Source organism: Meleagris gallopavo, chromosome 12, assembly GCF_000146605.3.
Source record: "Meleagris gallopavo isolate NT-WF06-2002-E0010 breed Aviagen turkey brand Nicholas breeding stock chromosome 12, Turkey_5.1, whole genome shotgun sequence".
Lineage (NCBI taxonomy): Eukaryota > Metazoa > Chordata > Aves > Galliformes > Phasianidae > Meleagris > Meleagris gallopavo.
Window position 1 is genome coordinate 18,164,386 of NC_015022.2, and position 23,519 is coordinate 18,187,904.

The 23,519-nt window shown below is 40.5% G+C and overlaps 1 protein-coding gene across 7 annotated transcripts in view; it reads left to right on the forward strand.

Moving 5' to 3' along the window:
* Window positions 1-23,519, forward strand: part of IQCH (IQ motif containing H) — a 62,254-nt gene that overhangs the window by 32,749 nt on the left and 5,986 nt on the right. For 6 of the 7 annotated variants that reach the window (XM_019619590.2, XM_019619591.2, XM_010717602.3 and 3 more), the window contains 5 exons: window positions 6,803-6,923; window positions 8,206-8,492; window positions 17,958-18,125; window positions 20,997-21,122; window positions 22,518-22,579. In XM_019619590.2, the coding sequence (XP_019475135.1) occupies window positions 6,803-6,923; window positions 8,206-8,492; window positions 17,958-18,125; window positions 20,997-21,122; window positions 22,518-22,579 (764 nt within the window). Of the gene's footprint in view, window positions 1-6,802; window positions 6,924-8,205; window positions 8,493-12,893; window positions 15,897-17,957; window positions 18,126-20,996; window positions 21,123-22,517; window positions 22,580-23,519 lie in introns of those variants that run through there. The other variant, XM_019619594.2, reaches the window with a different exon arrangement.

Here is a 23,519-nt window from a genome sequence, read left to right on the forward strand (position 1 = left end):
ATATCTTGGTTAATTCACTAAAATGCATAATAGAAAATCAAAATCTTTTCAAAAGGCAACAAATCCAGAAAATCCAACTTTTGATCTGAGTTGCACGAAGCGATATTCCGATCCTGGTTTCAGGATTGTGCACGGATTGCCTCTGAAAAATTACAGTTTCAAAGGCCAAGATAAAATGCTATGAAATTATGGGTTTTTCTTTAAATTTAAGTGGTTTTGGTCGACATTCAAATGCCCTGTAATAAGTAATTAGATAAACTTTGCAGTTGCCTGGAAATCAGGATGAAGAAGCTTTTAGCTGGTTGAATGAGCTGCATTCATTGTAAGAAACCTGAAGCTTATGTACCGTATTCTCTTTCTTTACTGAAGGAAGAATTCAGATTAAAGAGCGTGCTTATAGACAGCTCAAAATAAACCACTCACAGTATTGTCAAAGAGACACAGAAACATGGCACCATCAGCACACTGATTTCTGACTGGTTTTGAACCATGTGGAGCAGAGGGGCTCAGAAGTAAGGCTCTGCCGTGCTGCCCTTGTTTGCACACAGTTGTAGGTGTGCAGATTTTTCCAGCCTGAAGAGGGCCAGGATCTGTGGCAGAAACACAGAAGGTACATTTGCAGATTTCTGACAAGCTTTTAAAATTTCTTCTGTCCAATATGATATTTAGTAGAAAAAGAGAAAGATTCCCTAAGGCTTCAAGGAGGACCTGATTGTTGGTGAAGCTTAACAGTTGCAGGTTGTTTCCTGCTATGAACAGTGCTCTGTCAGCAATGTATCCTAAGTCGTCTGCAGATAGTGAATATTTAAGCTATCTGCAGTGCTCTTCTTACTCAGTTTATTGGTATCTCTGTGTAGCTGCCGAAGCGGTGTTTTGGGTGCTTCCTAAATCCTAAGCAAACCAAAGCCTGACAATTGTAGTCCTTGCTTAAATGGAAGCCACGACATCCATTCCTGAGAGTGGAAATAATCAGATATGCAAGCTGTTGGTGTGTATGTCCTATTGATTTAATATGCTTCTAATCAGTACATAAAGCTATAGGCCTGCAGTGTTAATTTTTCATATGCTTACAAAGTACCCTTTGATTTTCTGTCACGCGTTAATTACAGCGTTTTGCCATTAAATAGGAAGCTTTGTGTAAACTAATTACTAGGTAATCATTGTCTACCGCAAGCGTGCTGTTTGTACCTTTTATTTTATTCTAAAAATGCACAGATCTCGCAGTCTGGAACCACTATACCTTCCAGCCATTAGCTCTCACTAATTCATAGCATTATTGTGTTAAGATTGTAGGAGTTGTAATTGTTGTGGTATCAGTGCTGTTAATTACCGGAGTAAACAGTTGAAATGGTGCCAAGGTCTATTGTACAAGGCAGAGGAAAGGAGGTTTAAATGTTACTTCCACCATCTGGGGACTAGAGTAGAGGCAAATGCTGGAAAACAGCAGTGAGGCAATATCAGAACTTCAGCTCCAGGGTTTGAGGCCATATGGATCCCGAATATTTTGAATCAATTGAATTTAACTGCCAGTTTTTAGCAATAACAGCGTGGAAGGGAGAGGATAAAGCAAGAGCACTAAAGAAGTCTGAAATCCGTTAATGTTCTCTCACGCAATAAAATGCCTGCTTGGATTATTTTAAAAATGTTTGTTTTGCTAAAATCCAAAAAGGAGCGCATAGGCAGCTCTAAGAAAGTTTAAGTGTGTGTTGTTTGCAAAATGCAGCGCAGGTTTTGTCTGACAATTCCTTCTGCGTTACAGCTCAGCAATTTAGATAACATTCCTGGTGAGTGACTGCGGATAATCCGTACGGTGCCGTGTTTTCTTTCTGAAATGGCATTGTTTGGAATTCATTGGAATCCTTTCTTTGGAGAAAAGAGCCAGAAATGAAGGCAAAAAAAAGAAAGTGAGCAAAATTTTTGGAGTTTGAAACATGCAAAAAGAAACTAATTAGGAAAATGTTATTAATTTGAGGGTATCTGAATTGATGGTGTATTTTCAGGGATTGATTAAAATTTGGAAAAGATGCACCCAAGTATTGGCTATCTCGTTATGTATGAGGGGAATCAACCCAGACTGCCGAACCCAAATATTGTGTTTGACATAAACATGAGATATATCTTTAACGGCTTTTAGGAAAGTAGGAAAATTGTGTCACGTTTTCCTCACTCTGAAGGTACAGGTGGGGAGCCTTGAAAAATGAAGGCCACTTTCTTGCCAAATAGATACTTTTAGGCATAAAATAGCAGTGCACATAGGGTATTTTTTTGGAGTAGGAAAAAAAAATTATTTAATGAAATTGTCTTCATCTCCAATTAACGCGCTGTGCGTAAACCCACAGAATTGTTTGACGGAGCTTTCAGGATCCTTCTTGCTGCGGTGGTTTTGTCTTTGATTTCCCTGCATACATTGTTCTCTGAGATGACATCTACAAAAGGGGATCTCGACAGCATATTGCTGCTGCCAGTTCGGGAGCGTGCAGAGGAAATAGAAAGGATCTCTCCTTCTAAACAATCCTGGTTTATTTATCTTTTATTGGTCTGCTAGCAGATGTTGAAGTAGTTTGGGGCACAATGTAAACATGTGCTTTTCAATAGAGGTATGGTAAGTAGCAGAGTGTACAATGAACCCGAAGCAATCGGGAGGGGTGTTTTGGACTCGGCCAGCGTTTGTTGCTTTGTGTGCGTGCGTGTGTAACTGAATTTAGAATTAAAAGAAGTGCTTGATCTTTATATATTGAAATCCTCAGCGTGCAGAGTGACAGCATGAGCCAGAAGAGAAAACCATGGCCCCATGTGGTGTGAAAAAAGGAACAGCAGTTTAAGTGCTGGAAAGTTGAAAGAGAACTAACCTTCTTGTTCTCGTCGTCAAGGAAAGTGGCTGTTTTGTGCTTTTAGATTGAAGCGTAGCATATGTGCCTCGGTTTGACAAAAAGCCTCTTGAGTCAAAGCAACCCTAGTCCTGTGTGCTGATCCAAAGCGAAGGCCGTGGTAATGAGGGACGGGCTCTCAGGAAGCAGTGAGTAGATAATACTGCATAAGTGGAGAATTCTGTGCACTGTTTTCGCCATTCTACTTAATGCAAGTCGCAGCCACGGCGAATCGCTTGCCATACAGCTGAAATGGGCCATTAGCTATCAGGGAAAATTGTCTTTGCTACTTTCAGCAGATGGAGCAAATATTTTACAAAGCAATTTTACATACGAAAAACATTTGTGTTACTTGGTAATGATGGCTGTTTTACATGATGTTACCTTCTATCAGAACGTACTTTTCCAGCTCATGGAAGGCAAAAATGGCACTTTTTAATTTTAAAATTTGCAGTTTAGAATTAAACGCTCGGGCATTAAATCAGGTTGCAAACTTTTAAGTAGGTGGGGTAGTCGGTATGTCACATCTGAAAACGTTTTGGTTGCGATAAGGATTTCAAATAGTTTTGTTCAGCAGGGCAGATTGTGGTTCTGGTCAGCAGGTACCTGTACGAATTAGAGGAAATGTCATTTTGGTTCAGTTTGCAAAACAGAAAATAATTCCATGCATTTGGACTGCAGTTCAAAAGCAGCTACCGGACCTTTCTAATATTGCCATGTTTGCTGGTATTGCTGAGATCATAAGGATAAGCTGGGCTGCAGCAGTTCACATCAAGGCAGCTGGAATAAGTTATCATAGCTCCAGTGATCACAATATAAAGGATATGCTGTATAAATGGTGTGAATTGTCATAGCGCCGTTGGAGTGGCATAAATTGCCATAGCTTCATTGACTTCAACAAAGAACGGGTACTTTGTATTGCTGAGGATCTGTCATTTTGTTCTTCTTTGGCCCAGTCAGCTTTACTTATTTGGAGTCACTTTCTTCACTCTATTTGCTTGCAAGGTCTAAATAATTTCCTTTCCATCTGATTTTTAGCTAAAAAGCCCCAGGTTTTTCTCATGCATTCTGCTCGGCAGCCTCTTTATGTCCCTAGGTCTTTCTTCCTAGGTCTAACTTTATTTCTTCTTTCTGTTTATTTACTTATCTTCTCAACAGGCTTTTCTTTGTTGACTGATCTCTCTCAAGAAGATTTCCAATCAGTGCCTTCAACATATGCCACATTTGGTCCTATTTTTTTGTTGCAACTGCTACTCTAAAAAAGCCTTTTAAAATTCAGCATGCAGAAGGGTGAGAAATTATTTTGTGTTTAGAGGGAAAAAGGTGTCAATTTTTCATGCTTACTCATCATTATAAAAAGGTGCAAAACATATGGACAGATTTAAAGGTTTCCAAACAATGTAAACAGTATTGGGCTGCTTGTGTTTTGCTGGTGCTAAGAAACATCAGCTGAAAGATTCAAACAAATGCTCCCTGTTTACATTCAGCCTATGATTCTGAATTGTTTGGGGCCACATCAAGAAATGAAACATCAGTAAGCTCTGCTGGAGATACCGTCCCATTTAAATGAAATTAGCCTACAGAGCGCTGATCCTTTTAAAAGGTTTGCCTTCGTGAGGGAATGTTGGATCCGGGCTGGTGTTTGCCTACTAAAACTCCCTATAATCAGGATTATTGCCTTTTTAGAGCTTACCATTGCAAAAAAAACCTTCAGCTGGAACTCCAGGTGCTGATCCTTATGAAGCGGCTGCCTGCCTCCCTTCTGTGAATACCTTGATTATCCAGGCATGCCTTGTTAAAAGCACTGCTACAATGGGTTTGATCTTGCCAGAACGTTTCTCAGATTTCCTTGGATTAGTTATTTCTGTTTAAAAAAAAATAAAACAAAAAAACAGTAAGGTGGCTGGTTTGGATGCCTGCACGTTTTACAGTCAGCTTGTCCTGATGGAGCCTGCCAGGCTCTGATCTCATCCTCAGCACTCCCTTCAGTGCTAATTGACCTCACTGACGCAAGAAGCACTGAGGTTGGTGAGGAAGGACTGCACGAGTCTTCTCTGAGGTCCCTCATGTGGACAGACAGTGGTGGCATATGATGTTCCTGTACGTACAGGTGAAGTGAATGCTCTCTGCCTTGCCAGCAGCCTCCTTTTATGAACCAGTAAAGTTCATTGCACAATACCCGAAGGCATTAGGGCTCAGGGATGAGGCTCGGTGTGACAGAGGTATTGCTGAATGCACTGACAGGTGCAAACCGTTGTGTAGGTCAGCAGCTCCACGTCATTCATCATGACTCAGATCCTCTCTTCAGAGCTGTATTTATTTTCAGTGTGCAACAAACCACCTGATCTTGCAACTTCTTGCCTTAACAATATTTCAGCATGAATACAAAACAAGACAAGGCCAACTGATATTTGTTCACTTTTCTGTTGTTTCAGTCAGACGAGGTATCAGACCCCTTAATTTCTTGTTACAGATTTGTTTTTGTAAGGAAACTATCTGTGTAAGACCTGAATTTGGGTAAATTTTGAACTTGGTTCTTGCTCTTTATGTGATCCTTTGTCTTTGCTATAAACCTGTATGTGCTTAGTATATTGGTGTACTGACTTAAGCTATTTATTAACATTTTTCTCTGAGGTATTTAAAGTCAACCACTTTCTTTGTCTGTAGTGTATGATAAGAGACCACATTGATCACCATCAGTTCCTCATTGAGGGCACAAGAGCCCCACCCCCCTTTTTGTGGCTGGGCAGCCCATAAGAAAGTCACCTTCCAAAGTCTCACAGGCAGACTGTGCCCAGGAACAAGATGTATCTAGGTCTGCTATACATGGAATCTATACCTTCATTATTGGCACGTCCTCCTCATTCTGTTAGATAAATTGCAGCAAGATTATTATCAATTTGTAGTTTTGGTTGCATTACATCATGTGCTTCACTACAAAGCCAATATCCTTAAATTCACTGATGTGTAAAAAGAGAATGTTTCTTTTTTTTCCAGTTCCTAGATGTTAGCCATAAGGTTTTACCGTGTTCCTCTGGAGCTCCTGATAGCATGATTTTGGCTTAGGATGGTGCCAAGATCAAAGGAAGAGTTGGTCATCTTCTGAAGCACAGGATGGTAGAGAGAGAGGATGTAAAATAGAAGCAAAGAGACCCAAGGGAAGCAGGAGAATGCTTATGAAGCAGCAAGGAAAGGAGCCCGAAGCAATAGAGTCAGGGTCCTTGCACTTTATATGCTTGTGTACTTCTGGGACGGTTTTGAGCAGTAAAAGCAATGCAGTTAGTTTCTGTATTTAATGGGGTTGGTTTGTTTGTGTGATAACATAGCGAAGAACTTGATACAAGGAAAAAGCTAGTTTGTCATCTATAATATGACTGATCAAATTCTACCATAGATAAAGGCACAAATACACTTCTGAATTTATTACAAGCTGGAGAATGAAACATTTTAAAAACTTGTGTTTGATTATTTCCTCATTTATTTATTTATTGTAACTAGAGGGTGTTTCCACTTATAAAACAGCTTAAGCACAAAGAGAGCCAGTAACAGTACGTCTGGTGTATGTGACTATTTCAGTATGCTCAGTTTCGAAATATAAACAGTGTAGAAGTTATTGACTGCTGGTATTGATCACTAAGCAGTTACCAAGTGCTTAGCATTTTCAGTTGCCAGATCAAATTATTGATATAAATTATAATGAAATAGATGCTACGCTGAAGGCAGGGGGTGGAACTGTCTTTCAGAGAAGAACAATTTGCAATAGGAGGGAAGAGTAGTAAGCAGAAAAATTAAAAAAAGGATTCCTTACTGTGGGTAAACAGTAACCACTATTTTTTTTTTTTTGCCTGTTGGAGGCCTGGTTTTTAATCACCCCACAAGCAGTTTTCATTTCTGTAGTAAAATTGCTTGTGGTTCTATTTAATTTGTTTCTGCAGGAGCCAGCTTTGGTGAAGATCTCCCAGGAGCTGCCGGGCCTTTTAGCACAGCACGTACAGCCAGTCAATGAGAAACGATTCCCTACATGGGAAAAATTCCTCCAAACATTTCTTAGTCAAGGTAAATAAGACTGCAAAGTCGCTGTTAAGTGTTATAAGGAGTAATTATACCATATTGTATGCCATATTCTTGTTAATCTTGGGCCCATTTAAATATTTATCTCCTTTTATTTCTCCATTACGCTTCAAACGTTCATTTGCGAATGAATTGTAGGCGACTATTCTATCAGTCGTACATCTCATTGAAGAATTTAACCTTTTTTAATCCTGGCTTACCTTTCTCACACAATTCTGACTCAATAATCCTCGGTTAGTTCCAGTCTGAGAGCTGAAAGTTTTGTTTGCGTGGTGCTGAGACCTCATCAGCGCTTCCTGTGTTAACTCTGTCATGGCACCTTTGCAGTATCCAACTGATGAGGAGCTCGGAAGGGAGCCCAGGTTTGTCCATTACAGGCAGTGCAAACAAAACTATCGCTTGGACTCTGCAAGTGTCAGAGATATATTAGCATCCTCTGGTAACGTGGTTTTGTGCCTGTATTTTTATGCCAAATTTTAGACTGAAGAAGTGCAGTGTTTGTGTTTAGGGTGGTAATTTTCTATGATTTCTGCCCACTGTTCTGTATACTGTGGATATACACGTTTTGTACATCCCTTTGTCTGTGGAAGAGACAAAAGTGAGGCAAAGCTTTGAACATATTTGGGGGAAAAACTGTGCCCATTAACATAAAGGCAGTTTTTTTGTTACATATGAGTTTATCCTAAGCTTGTGGCACTGCATTCAGTAATAGCAAATCCAGAACACCACGCCAGAACACTTGTGATTTTCCTACAGACAACCATGCTAGAATTTGTCAGCTTTTCTATGTACCAAGTTCCTCATGTGGATGAATACTAAAAGGCAGGCGATGCATGTCAGACCATTGTAAGGATGGCAGTCTCCAAGACTACTTCCTAGCAGGAGACACCGCTCACCAAAGGTCCCAATAATGTCATTTCACTGCTCTTCTGGCTGTGCTGTCAGACAGCCCAAGAGCATATTGCCCAAGAGCATATTCTTCCTGTCAGATATGTGATATAGTTCAAGTTTGGAATTGCTTGCAAAGGATCTGCAGATCAAAACCCACTGGTTGAACCGTTCATGGAGAACGTACAGGAGATCTTTGTCTTCAAGAGATTTGTGGGTCCTACTATGCTGCTCCTGTTGCATTTATTTACTTGCTGTATCTCCATAGCAGTCCTCCCTGCAATGTCTGAGCACAACAGGAGCTGGATGGTTTCATTCTGTGCACTCCATCACGTGTGAATTTGATTACTAGCTTAACTGCTAATTCATTTCTTGCTAGGTGGTGTGATAGAAGCCTTCCCACTCTCAGAAAATGTCACAAACCTTACAGTGGATATGCTGATAGAGCCGACGGGCGACATAAAAGTAGTGTCGTCAGGAGACCAGCTCCATGCTGACGGACCTCTGCGATCATCTGGCACTACCATTCCACAAAGTTCTGTTGATCCAGCAGTTCTTAATTCACTCTGCTTAAAAATTGGAGAAGCCTGTAAATCGAAAGGAGTGCTTGGTTACTTCTCAGTTGATTTTGTGACTTTCATCCATCCACAAACAATGGAACAGCAGGTGAGTGGATTGGATGCGATGTGTCATAATGTCCCTCTGAGACGGGGAAACGCCTGCTTTCCTACTTGACTCCAAACTGTTATCCAGAAAAAACTTTGCCCTTTTGACCACTTCATTTCTCCTCCACGGAGAGGAGGAGGCACGTTGAGGTAAGTAGAGCCAGTGATTATTTAACAATAACATAAAAATTTAGACCTGCTCTGCTCTTTGGACCCGAGGAACCTTTTAAATGTTTTGCTCAAAGAGAAACAACCCAACAAAGCCTGAGGGGCTTCTTGCAAAGCTGGATGAGAAGAAAATAATATTTATACTTCTTCCAGTGAGCGTTTTCTCCAAAAATAACGTCATCCTGCACTAAGCTGATGATTCATGGCAAGAACACACAGAGTATTTGAGTTTCAAGATTTTCCAATCTCTTGTATTTTGCTCTGCAAAAGAATAATTATAGGGATTGTTTTTGAATTGATTTTGAATAAGCCTGTGTCTCTGTAAGAATACAGATACAACTTGAGGATGAATCTAAAGAAGAAATTATATTGATGGTTCCTTCTGGCAAATAGGATGGTGGTGGCAGGGCTTCTACCCGTGCTGCACAGGTTCTGGCAGGTTTTATCTTCACCCTTGTGAAGCTGTGAAGCCTTTGTATGCATAGTATAGCAGTCCTCAGCACCTCACAGAGCAGTGTGAGATGTCATTCCAGCCTGAGGCCACACACCACTTTCTGCTGCAGCGCAAATGTGCGTGCAGTTAGTAATTTGTTTGCTTTAGAGTATTTCAGACTGTTTTTGTAGAAGATCAGCAAATCCAGGTACTGTGTGACAAGATAGGAAATTCAGTTTTCTAGTAGTGTCTGACAGCGTGGTTTCTCCAGTCCTGAAATCTTCACACCATGGGCACATGTTGCACTGATGTGGGAAGAGATGGGTTTTGAGGGGTCTGGACTATACAATACAGCATTTTAAATCATGATATTTCAAGGTTAGCACCTCAAATTTCCTAGAAAGGAAAATGCTACTAGGAAAGCAGTGTAGTTTTGGAGTGGTGAACTATGTGACTTACAACAGACATAACTAAGCAAAGTGGAAGGGATTAAATTAATGCTGCCATGCAATCCTGCCCAGGAGAGTGTTCTGTGTGGATGAGTAATGGGGTCTTTTAAATGGCAGAATCAGAACCATTCAAGTGACCCTAGTACTTCCTGCCAGTATTTACAAGCCCATCAGTAAAACCACAGTCAGCTGTATCAGAACTTTTGACAACATAAAAAATAATGTAATAAATCAAGACAGCAGAAGGGCATTGACTCCAGAATCTGCTGCTGCCTGCGGTGGATGGCAGGGAAGCAGAGGAGTGGTGGCCACTGTCCCAGCGCACTCTGCTTTCAATGCCAAGGAATAAATAGGTAAGAGAATGGATTTAAAGAAATAACTGTAGAATTATTATGATTGGAAAACACCACTAAGATCATCTAGTCTGACTGTAATGTAGTTGAATGCTGATGATCAGTTTTGATCACAGTTTGTACCAAATATTCATCTTGCGTGTTTCTATGCTACAGTAACCTGGCATTTGTTTGATTTATAAGGGCAGATTTCCTTGTCATAATGTGATCTATTAAGTTCTTTCACAAGTCACATGCTGGGAAAATAAAGGGCATTTTTGAATACTTCAACTGGTTTTATTTTTAAACAGAATGAATTTAAGAACAGTGAAGCCAGGTTTCCCATAGATTCATACCTTAAATTAAGTTCCCACATGTTCTCCAGCTGAAGTCACCCCACAGCCTTTCCCATTGCAACTCACTAGAAAGGCTTTTTTCCCCTACCCAGCTGCCTATTTTAGGAATCTCATGGGAGATTAATATATTTGAAATTATTACTTTATTGCAAATTTGGTTGGTACTGGCCAAAAGGGTTGAACGTTAGGACAGATGTACAAATGGAAAGCATCATGCCAGACTAAAAGTAAAGTAAGATCTGGGTGAGGAGGCTCAGCTTTCAGTATTTGGGTAGTGGCCTTGTGTTTGAAGACTAAAGAAAGCAAGATCATTTTTAAATAAAGTAAAACATTTACTGTTGGTGATTGATAGTGGTGTTTACAAATTCAAAATGGGCATTTGCATAAAGGTGTGAATTTAAGATCTCTGCATTAAATCTCAATTACTTATTTTATTCCCAAAGCATCTCCTTGGCTTTTAGGTCTTCTGATTTTGTTTGTGCACTCACCTACTTATCTGAGCGAGTTTGTTGTCTTCTACAATCTTCACTTAGGACCTTTACTGTTAGAGAAAATGTTTAACTGTTAAAGGGAACATGTCTCTTCTTCATGGAATAATCAATGCTGCATGGCTGGACTTTCAAAAGAGGGTGTGTCTGTATGCACTCGAATCCATTTAGGTGTCTTTTTCTCCTGGACGCCTGAAAATCACGGCTTGTGTGGTATGAGAAAAGGCTTTAAACACAGGGCTTGTATTTAAAACCCAAGAGTTAGCATATGGTATCCACTGGCAAAAGCTGGCTCTTCGGCAGAGCTGTGATAATTGTATTCCATTTTAAGCACAAAGAAAATGGGGCTTCTGGTAAATGATTCCACTATAGGGTGACTGTGGTAAACCAGAGAAACAGAATAATGTTAGCTTTGAAATACAGATTGCAGTAAAGTTTGAATGCCAAAATGTATTTACATAGGCATTATAATTAGAACTGTGGATGAGCCGTATCAAATAACTTTCATGTAAAGTTGCTTTATAAAGATCAAGAGGTGACACCGTCACCCACTGAAGTCAGTGGGACTTTTGCCAATTGCTTTGCTCAACTTAGGAGTTCACCAAAATGCAGAAATGCTTCCTAAATCACTAAAGTTGTGACATTTCCTGGCACGAACAAGGATGTATTAAATCAATCAATGTTTATTGTGGTCTTCTACTATTCCTTTCTGTTCTGCCTTGGCTTTCTTCCCTTTTCTCTGACTGATTCTACCTTAATATTTCCTGTTTGTCAGCATGTACCACAACTTTAACATTATTTAAGCACAGGTTTTTAAATTTAACTAGTTACAGAGGCAATTAATGATGCCATCTGTCTTGTGAGAGAGAGATTACACAAAAGATTGTGCTCCTGAAAGCACTATTTTTTTTTGGCAAACAAGAAATCCTATTAGACTCCCAGAACATTTGCTCACTAATTTCAGAAGTGCCCGTTTTAATGCAGTAGCTGAAAGGCTCAGATACATTTCCTGCAAGTGTAGTATACTCAGGCATTCTTTCAAAGTTGTATTTTATGGAAAATATCAACTGATACATGATATTTTCAGTAAAGCTAAAAATTAAAAATATCATTGAACATCTGTTACCAGTACAGTCTGAGTATTTGAATACTTGAAAATCCCTGAATCCTTTGTGAAGTTACACGCCACATAAATACAACTCTTTAAGGAACGTGAAGGGCCAAATAAGTGAGACCATCTTTCTGCCTTTGCAGACTGAGCAGCTGCATGCTGCAGTACCTGGCCTCACACGTGCTCACCCTGCATGCTCCCACAAAGGGGACTCTGGAGCAGAAGGCAGATTGGCACGTATTTCAGTTTCAGGCTCTTCACTCTGGAAGTCTTTAAAAATCTAAATGCCATGGAGCATAAATTTGACATGAGCATTGCTCATAACATTTTAAAAGATTGTGATTGTTAGCAAGCAAATGCCCTGGATGTGTTGTTTCCTTCTACACGTTGCTGTTATATCCCAGGGGGATATATGTTCCCCAGGGGGAGGGACGTGGATCCGTGGCATTTCCAGTGTCTGAGGAGAAACATGAGGTGTGTGATGTGGATCGAGCCACTTCTGCCTCCCGCTCCATTCTCAGACTGATCTTTAGGAGCACGGCCTTGGCCCTTTGAAGTAAACTCCTGCGTAGTATTGACTAGAAGCTTTTCTGCTCCCAGCTTGTCACGGAGCTGCACCTGAATAAGTTTGTTTCATTGAGCAGGGCTGCTCAATGAATGCACAAACTTACATCCATAGATGTGTGGTCAGATAATTTGGAGAAGCGTGATCTTGAGTCACCTTTTGTAGCGGTCTGATGGATTACACAGCCCCGTACCTTCTGCAGCAACAGCAAAAGAGCACCGAGTTACGTTGCTTATTAAGGAGCAAAGGGATAGCACTGTCCCAAATGCCCACAAAAGAGAAGTCGTCAAAGGACACTACGAAGTGGAAGTAACTCCTGTGAAACGGTGGGGAAGAAGATCTCATGGGATTCTGTTAGAGATGAGATGCGCTCTCAGTGGCTCATCAGTCAGCTCTGGCGCTAGTGTTTAATTAATGCTTTGAGGGATGCATTCTTCTGCATTCACACATGCATCCTAAAATTACTCCCGTTGTTGTTTGTTTTTTTTTTTTCCTCACAGAATTCAGCGTGTTATTTTCAAACAAGAGCTGCGGTTTTCTCCTTAACCGCCTTCCAGTCTTGAATCGAGCAGGGCAGAGTTCAGGCAGAGTTCGGTGCTCGGGCCCAAGAGCTGAACTTCTCCGGCTGCACCACTGCGACCGGCAGCAGCCACCAGATGGCGGCCGCCTCGGATCCTGCCCGCACCGCTGCGGCTCCGAGCAGTCGTGCTGTGTGTTATAGAAGTCAATAAAGGAGCTCTGTTCTCAACACCCCAGTAGAGTTAATATTTTACTAATTGACATTTTTACAGTGTCATTCAAGCACTTCTTTAAAAATAGCAGGTGTGCTCTTTACAATAATGCAGACATCGATCCTCGATGCAGATAAAAACAATTATACTGGATAAAGAAAAGCTATAATTTAGCAACTGTTTAAGAATTTATGTTTCATTTCTTTCTCAAGTTTATGTTTTAAAGCCAAAGCATTTTTATGGTGGTTGTAAAGAATTACAGTATCACTGTGACTTTGGTCACTGGAGATGTCTTAACCACAAGCGCAGTCTGCGTAACGGAGCAGCTCCAGACCTGGAAAAACAGCCAGCAAGTCCTGTAGGATGTGTAGGATGTGCTTTTAACTGCTCTTTTTAGCACAGATTTATCTAAAACCACTTTTGAGATCTAAAATCTTAACCCATGCCTCTACTTTTTCTTGATGATGATAAGTCAGTATAAAAACACAAATCTGGTTACCTCTGAACTCTCCTTTGTTTGAAAAATCAAATACCTCTTCTGGACTTCACAAGCGAGTTCTGCTCCAGTTTGATTTCTGAACACGTAGGTGTCCCCAGAAGTCCCCAGATCTCAAGTTGAAGCTGTGTAAACTATGCTAACTTGCCATGCAGCCTTAAAGGATGCCTTTATTGTGTATATCCTGAAATAAGGAGGATAGACCCAAGTATTAGATATTTGTTAAGCTGTAAGACTGCATCACTGTTTTAGCTTTACTTACACTTGACCTTTGCACAGGCCTTCTACTAATGGCTCCTGATTTCCTGGAGGAGATGATAATTCAGCTGGTTATTAACTGCCTGACCTCACAGACATCACTTTCTAAACTACAGAGATATATTCATAACATAAAACAACAACAATCCAACAGGCAACAAACCCCCAGCTCAGATTTTCAGGGTGTTCTAGACACTTTTGGCACTTGCTCTGTGTCACTTTGAAGAAAATCATGCTGAAATGCAGTAGGTGGGATTAGAGTTGAACCTAAATGAACTTTCTGCCTGCTCTGCTCAGAGAGCAGTCCAAAGCACTTCTGCTATGTCTGTTCTGCCTGCGCTAGCTCTGTGGAGCTGTTGGACTGCTTTGAAAACTACATGCCACAAAGAGGGAGATGCTGATGTTTCTGAGGAATTGTTTTTGTTGTTTTTTGCACGTCCCTATTAGCAGATTTTTCAGTTGTCTGTTACAGGTAGCAATGTCTCATCCTGCTTTTTCACAGCATCGCTCTACCCCATCCCTACTCTAACATGAGAGGTTTTCCTCAGTTCGTCTCCACAGCTGCTGATGGCAGCTCTGGCTGTACTGATTTTGGTTAATGTTCTGCATGCCAAAGAGCACTTGCAAAGCAGTGGCTATATGTGATTTTGGCATGAGGCTGGTAACTTCTTCATAGAAAATGAGAAGTCATCAACTGTGGAGTCTACCTAATTAGAATCCTTTAGACATGGATATAAAGGATTCTGGTGCTTTTTTCCTTGCTTATTACAATTAATTTTAGGTCATTACACTCAAGGGACACCTGCTAACTTCAATATGGCCAACATGTGCTTAGTATGATATAATGAGCTACCTCTTTCCATTTGGGAACGTATATTGATCTATTATTGGTGAAAGATGCCAGACTGATAGAGCCAGCAAACAGATGCCCACTGCCAGTTCCAGAATAAGAGCACTATAAAGCAGCTATATAACTCTTGTCTTCACACGGCTCCACCAGCCAGACTCAGGTCTTCCATCCTTGCTTGAGACTACCAGAAACATTGCCTGTTATTAACTGCTGTAACTTTGCAAAGAGCACTTATGACCTTCACAAACTGGGGAGAGACTTAGAAATCATTCCATTGAAGAATTTGATCAGCTAACTACTAATGATCTGGCTTGCATTTGAACTAATAAAGTTGAAAAAAAATTATCTTGTTCCAGTCTCATGAACATGAAGTTGCCCAGCCCCTGTGTCTCATGTTTTTGTAGCAGTACAAAGGCAGTTTGAAAGGTACTTCTGGATTTCCGTGGCAAAAGGGAATCCCCTGCTAGGAAAAAGCTGGAATCTCATGCCATCTGATCCTCCTTTCTTTCTCTCTGTATTAGCGATGGTCTGGGACATATCCAGGACAGAAAGGGCCATAGCTACAATACTGTGTTCTGCAATACTCCTGAGCCAGCAAAAGAATCCTTGGGGGTGATCCCAGCTGGCATGCGTTAATGACCATTTGGCTGCTTTAACTTGCATTAGGGGTGGTTCAGCCTCAGGCTCGGGCCCAGAATGAAAGGAGGTGGACAGGTGGGTTGTAGCCATGTTTGTCTTCCTCCCCATCATGGTCAGGGCTGTGGAGATCTACCCTTGTTTTTAAGAAAGCAAAACGTGCAATGATATCATCATTGTAAAATGCACCTGTGACTGATCACATATCTATAGAAGGGCTGGGGTTGGATGCTGAAGTAGGTATTAGTAGCTCTCCTCCTGTACAGTGTTGAAGGAGAGAATCAGGCAGGTGGTGAGGGAAGGGGAGAAAAGGGCCTCTTCCCTTATTTCACATTAGGGCCGCCAGACCGCTCTGTTGATGAGAGCCATTAGTTTTGCAGGCAAGGGTATAAGGCTGAGATGTCCACGTCCAGGTACATCATGTCCATGTTAGGGAAAACACAAGGTTTGCTGAGTAACTTTTGCAGAACATACAAGCTATCCCACGTTCTGTGTGGTTTGTCTGAATCTGCCAGGGTGTAATGAATTTGTCCTGTGACAGTGACTGCTTATGTTTGCTTTATCTGCTATTAAATGCCCAACCCATTCTGTATGCACTGTCATAACACAAGCTTTGTTCTCGCCCATGCAGACGTGCTATGGCACTACATCTTCGCTTCTGTGCTTTTCCACCTCAGCTGCTTTATGGTCCACCTTCAGTCTAATTTGCCTTCTGCCTCTCTGTGCATCAGCCAAGGTTCCAGATAGTGCTGCCCTTGACTTTGAGCTTGAGAAACACAGATGTGGTATCAGGTCTGGATTCAGAGTGGCTAGTTCATTTTTCTGTGCTGTTGAGCGGCCCTTGGATAGCAATAATCCCTGCTCTCCTCACAGAGCCTAGCCAACTATTGTGGGGGCAAAACTTTAGCCATGAATCCAAAATCCAACTCAAACAAGGTTCAAAGCACGTTTGCTACTACTGATCTGTTGATAATATTTATGGAAATGAATGTAACATGTTTACTGTATGGATAGTTTATAATTACTACTTATTGAAAATGTTAGCACATACTGGAGAAGTACAAATTGATAGGAAAGTTCCTTCCTGTCTTGCAGAAGTGATGATAAAGAATAAATTATTGAAGAAAATTAAGCACTGTAATTGGTGAACGTTCCCCTTTTACTAAGTAAAGCTAGCTATTAGCATCCGATTTGCATTTTATACCGTGCAGCAGGAAATATTTAAGTTGACAAATAGGATATTTAATACAGCACCAGATACTTGGCAGTTAGTTATTAACAACTGTTACTGATGTGATTTATTCACCATTATAAAAAGGGCATTACTATGTGAATATGATTCAGAAATTAACTTCAGTTTACCAAGAGGCCTTGACTGCCTGACCTTTTAATATCCTTATAATGATGCCATTTAACATTCAGAGGCTTATTCAAGTCATTCACTGTTAGATTTGTTTTAAAAGGGTCCACTGTAGGGCAGATATTTGTGTGCATTAACATTTCTCATTGGCATCGTAGGCACGAGCATTTTTTAAACGGGAAAAACTCATGAGTAAAGCCATGCTCAGGTTGTTGGGGCAGAGGAGAGTCACAGAAAGAATTTGTAGTGCTCCATTCTCCTACTGTCCACTAATCTTGCAGGCTTCCACAGGCTCTAACACTTTGAAATCCTCTTGGGGGTTCTGTGAGATTTCTACCACTGCCTGCAAGTGAGACCTGCATGTAGGTGGGGTGGGCTTCTCTCCTACCTATCTGTGCTACCCACAGGCTCCAATAAACCCAAGGGGGAGCAAATGCTACCCACTTGGCAAGGGGCTTCTTTGTGGTCAGTAAGACTCAAACCAACGCCATGTTGCTTATATCGCAGGTTCTTGCATTGAGAATCGACCTCTGTCAGTACAGGCTTGCAGAGGATCTCACAGGCTTGGTGCAGCCTGCCAAACCACAGCATGCCTGAGGTGAGGGGCACTTCTGGGTGCATCTGCTCCAAGTCCTGCTCCAGCAGGGACACCCACAGCAGGGTGCCCAAGCCCATGTCCAGGCTTCCTGGGAAGATCTCCAAGGAGGAGGAGATGCTGCAACCTCTTTGCAGGGTGCAGTAATGTGTAATCAGGCAGGATGGATGTGGCTGTGTTTGGGGTACTCCTGCACACAGATTCCACTCTTCTCTACTTCTTTTACTCAGTTAAACTTTGCCTTCTAGAACTTCCCTTTTTCTATCTAAAAATACCTATTTGTTTGACTTTATTTAATCTTAATTATTCTTCAGTTAAAAATTCAGGTGTGATATTTAGTATTTAGTATTACCTATTTAATGTGATGCAGGTTTCACAGCTGAGTTGACCTACTTCTACTAATCCTTGCTAAAACCTTGGTAGCACAGGTATCCGTCTTCCCCTTAACCTTTCAATTCTCACCAAGAAATTATTTTTGAAGTTTCTTGGGAGTTCTGACTGTTTTACTGGAGCCAGTAATGCACCAGCACAAGGGAACCCTAAGTATACATTTTCAACATGTACGTAGGAATAGATGACAATTGCTGAATCTCACCTTTCTTGTTCTTTTTTAAACGCACCTGTTTGTGTTTGATCAGGTATGGGCAACAGACCTTGACCTTTGCTATAGTGACCAGCTGGCCTTGACTCAGCTCACGCTCTATGTGTCAGATGGAAACATGGATTGTTGCTCTGGCCTTTCTGAAGTACCTCTTGGTTCAAGGAAAATGAAAAGCCAATGCACTCAGCTCAAGGAGACAAAAACAGTAAGCAGTGATTTCTTCATAAATAAAGTTATTAATATAAGTTACTGAAAAGTTAAAAATCTGCTCTAGATCACCGCTCTGAAGGAGCTGAATAGTAAAACTGCTGCTTTTAGGTTTTAGAATGCTAATAAAGTAAATGGGATACTGTTGCATTAGAAATTAAAATAAAGGTTCTGAATGCCTATGGGTAGTTGATTATTTATCCTTTGCACTCAATAACGTTGATTTGTGATAGCAACTAACTTCTAAATAAATATCTTTCAAGTTGAAAAAAACTAGTAGTTTCTAAGTTGCAAGAAAAAGGGAGGAGCTGCAAGCACTGCTCTATAGGAGAGACTAAAAAGCAGTCACAAGGAAATCCGAGCCTTCAGCTCACGCACTATGATTTGGAATCAGAATTCAGCACTGAAGTTCTACCCCAGCTTTGTACTTTCATGCACAAAGCTAAATGTGCAACAGTCACGGCTCCATCCACAGAAGGATCCAGACGTGTAAATCCCTCTGAGCTCTCACTTATGTTAAGCCCAAACGTTGGTTCTCAGAACCTTCGTTAAATTCTGCACGGCACTGGAGCCACCTGACCATTCAGTATTAATTACGGGCACAGCCATCTGAACAGGAAGAGCTCTTAGCACCCTGAGCTCCTTAAGCAGGAGCATGCGGTTGTATTCCCCTTTCCTTGCTCTCTCTGGACCAGTTACGAAGCCTAAGGGGCAGAAGGCAGCAGTTTGCAGGACAAAGCAGGACAGCCGAGTCCTGCAGTCTCCCCTGCTTGATCTCACTGCTCTCCATTGCCAGGTGAGACTCATCCGCACTCAGTGCTACATGTTGTGCTGCACACAATGCCCAGGTGTTGGGGGTTGTAGGTTTTGTTGTGGTAGCCAGGCATTCCCAAGGTAGGAACTGGAATGCTGTGACTTGGCACTTGCTGCTTCCTGTCAGTCTCACTTTTAATCTCTCTGAGTTCTTTAAGTTGTGTCCACATCAGTGCCGTACAGGGATGTGAGTTTACAGAAGATATTTGTATATTACTTTGAACCCTTAGCAACCTACCATGGGTGCGTTCATGGCTAACACAGCTATCTTTTATTATGGTGACCTGTTAGATTAAAATGTTTATTGGTGGAGGACTTAATAAGACTTCTCAACATTGAGACTGTCCCTCTAAAAGGGCAGAAAGACCGTTAGGAAAGTCAGAGATTAAAAAGTGTATGTATACAGGTATGTGTAAGAAAGACAGACGCTGCTTTTACATATTTTGACTGAAGAGTCAAAACTCCCCTTTTTCTGACAGAGGAGGAGTGTAGCACTGTTCCAAAAATGTCATGGATCTGTAATTCAGAGGTTAATGAGCTCTTGATCTATTGGTTCTTGTCAAGTAACCACTTTTAGTTGGAGAGAAGGAAATTAGATAAGATTGGTCCCAGTAGTACAAGTTTTAGAAATGAAAAGTAATCAAGTAGCAACTTTTTTTAATTAAAATTCTGTCAGAATTAACATAAATTGTCACTATATTCTTTATTTTTCTTCTTTCTTCTGAGGTTTTTATCTCCTTAAGAGTTAACTATAAAAAAGTGCTCTCTCTGAAAAGCATCTTTAGGGAAAAAAAAACAAACAAACAAGGAGACAAATGCTTTTACAGCACATGATCTGTAATGAATGATTAAGTAAAACACTTTGTGTGAAATTATGATGTTAATAATGATTCTGTCCCTTTTAATTTATTATATATTCTCAATCCTAGTAGGTTTGATTTTGATAAAATGGAGCAGCAACTCAGTTTGTGTGATGATATTATTTTTAGAAATCCTTCTTTGAAAGAACAAATTTCCTAGATACTGCTGCTACTGTAATTATGTACAAAACCAATCACTCATTATAGTTAGGATACATTATCTTCTAGACAGATGAGGCTAAATAAGCAACACATTAATAATTCATACTGCAGTTCATTATGCATGTGTATGCATGCTTTGTAGCTGAAATAAGCACCTCATCAACCTGATGCCAACCCTTAAACAATAGTTCTGTGTTATTGCAGCCACATTCAAGTTTACGCTTGTTAAACTGCTACTTGGATTATTTTATCAAGCATTCATTTATTTGTGGTCCCCTACTGCAGAGAACAGATTTTGGAAGCTCCTTTTTTAAGTTAATGACTTGAGCAATGGGTGTTATTAATTCTCAGAATATTATAAACATGATTAATTTTCAGGCAGAGATGTATTATATAAGGATTTCAACTATGTCAACTTAAATGAGTCACTGTCAAAACAAATATTATTTTGGAGAAAATACTGTAAATTACACGCTTCAATGTGCAGTATCCCCACTCCGATCAGAGAGTCCAGTATTCAAAAGAACATTACAGAAAAGCCTTCCCTGGTTTAGGAGAACATCTCTATCAAATTCTATGCAATGCAACATTTCTGTTCTCCAGGCTTAAGCACTGATTGAGCTTGAACTCAAATGCTGTACTGACTTTCATCCATAGCACAGACCCGCTGATACCAGTTGAATCGCTCCCTGGAGTCGCTGAGCTTGGGCAAGCACTTCCAGGGAAAAGATCACACACTCAGTCTTGAAGAAACGCACTTGAAATGTCACTAATTCTCTAATTCTGTAGTTTACATCTGTGATGTACAGGTTTGTGTACAGTGTAAGGAGAGGATTTAATCTCTCTGCATGGAAATGCCTATGTGCAGTAGACATTGTTACAAACAGGAATTCCTCCAGAAGGAATCAGTGGCCCTAGCTCATGCTTACATTAGTGAAACTGAAGGGAAAAAAACACCTTTATTTAGATAGAAACATCTTAGTTTCTGATATAAAATGGCATGAAAACAGAGAAACTTGTGTGGTTCTCTCCAGCTTTCTCCAGGAAGCAGCCGCTGTGCAGTAGCAAGCAGTCAGCTGAGGCACTCCAGTCTTTCAGTCATCTACTACAGTGTTCTCCTCCAGATGTGTAAAGCTCATGGTATTGGATTTGACCTCCAGGTAAGAAGACTACAAATCATGATATTCATTCTGCATAATTTTTGTATGTAACTTCTCATACTGTGAAGCCATTTGGAAAAAGGTAAAATTGAAGTATATGGTTGAGCATAATATAAAGTGTTCTGCTGGAGCTAGCTCCTTGCTGTGTGTTTAGACTGGAGTTATGTTCAAGAGGACCTATAAGAAAACATCACCATTAATTTTATTTTAAATTGCTATCATGATGCTAATTAATGAACTGTAAGTGAAAGTCTTCACCCGTTCCTGCAAAAATTACTCTAGTATTATAACCAACACCTGGTAGCTTACTTCATCTGGGATATGAGTCTTGAAAAACCACAGTACTGAGATGTCTGTTGCTTTGGCTTCTGCCTGGAAGCAGCCAAGGATGGAGTGTTACCACATGTTTAAGTTGCACACCAGGGAGTGAGACACTGTTCTCCTGGAGACTACAGAGAGAACGCTCTCCTGGCTGGTTTATTTGCACAGCAATGTGGGCAAAAAGGATTATAGCCGTCAGCCAGGGGCTGGGCTTGGGCTTAGGACAGCACTAACACAGAGTTCTCACAACAGCACTTGGCCTAACAAGGCCATTTCACGTTTATGTACCCATACCATAAAATACACCTTCAGAGGCAAAGAGGTCAGGTGAGAAGGGAGAACAGGAGAGGCATGAAGAAATGAAAATGCAGTCCTTGCTAGGAAAGGAAATGTTTAAGGCTTATGAACAGAATTATAACAAGGAAAATAATAAAATTTAAGGAATGTAGAAGGTGTTAGGTAGGACAGAAGAGCAGGTAAGAGATTTCAGATCCACGGCACAGGGTTTCATTGGGAAACACAGAGTTTTTTGTGTTATCTCAGTATAAATTCTCCCCAGGAATGGCACCTGTTCATGAGCCCTCTCACAGTGCCACGTGAGCTGTTGCCAGTGCAGTCATGAGTATCAGGCCCATGATGAACCAGAGCAGAGGTTAATGGAAGTTCATGCCCTGTGTTTATCAGAACAAAATTTAAGAACAGGAAAAATCTAAACTTTTTCACTGTCTAAATTAAAGCAAGGATAAAGCTTTTAGAGGTTAGCTTGTCTCTTGATAATAAAAATTGTCTCTTTACACAGTTATAAGGTTATTATGACCATCTCTTGTTGCACTACAACAGAAGTATTTCCTACTGAATGGACTTTGATGTGTGTATTCTTTTTAGATGAAGTTAATATATTGTATTCTCTACAATAATTAGAGCATTAATCTACTTAACTGAGCAATAATCCATTGCACACAACTCCAAACTACTCTTTCTTAGATATGATGATCTACTTATTGTCCAATGTATTTGTTATAATTATCACTATGTTAGGAATAATTAAAGCAGATTTGTCTTTCTATTTCACAGCAAAAACAGGGAACTGTTTTTATATTGTATGACGATCAGAAGCGATGCAGATTGGGAATGATGTAAGTAAACACTGTCAGTTATGCAGACTGATAAGCAGCTGGGAACACAGCTGATCTGAAAAGAGAGGCACCACAGTGTGTGCTGGCTTGGGTTCTAACAAAAGTCATGCAGAAAACAAACAAGTGTAGTGACTTCAGTACTTTCACACCTCTGGGAGTTGATTTGGCTCAATAACTCAGCTGAAAGCTCTTTCATTGGATTAATTTTCCTTGAGGCTAAAACAGAATGAGTGCAGAGACAGGTAGATAGCAAGTATGGGAGTTATGCAAGATAAATGTGGAGAAACTGAAGACAAGATCACTGGTAAACTGTCCTTTTAGGAGTCTGCAAGCTGTTGGAGGTTGTAGAGGTTGTCCCCACCTGTGGGATTTCACTTTAATTATTAGCTATGTGCCTTGGAAAATAGAGCCCGTATGTAAGAGACACTGCATCCTACCTACGTTCTTTCTGACTCCTTTAGGATAATACTTCAGAAGTTGCTCCCCTTGGTGAAAAACACCACCACCTCCTGGATCATCAGCATGGGTTGCCAGTTGTAATAATAAATTAGTAAGAACGCTGTCATATATTTGCCATATATTCTGATCCTAGATTGTCTTCCACTAGCTTTCCAGTGCAATTTCATTATCTTAATGTGGCATTTTCAAGGATATAAGGTGATAGGACATCAGCAACATACCTAAAGCATCTGTATAATCCACTTTACTACACTGGAGATCTATTGTCAGCTCCAGTAAGCAAACGAGGAACACTGTTCTTCTGATATCTGATATCCTATGTGTACTGAGAGTCTGTAGCACTGAGAAACCAAATCCTCACAAGGTAATGTTTGTACTTCTAAGAAAGATACAGCAATCTAAGAAATGCTGATACTGCTGAAATTCCTATTAGACGTCTTTCACAAATTGCAGGCAGAATTAACAGTTCTTCGAAAACTAA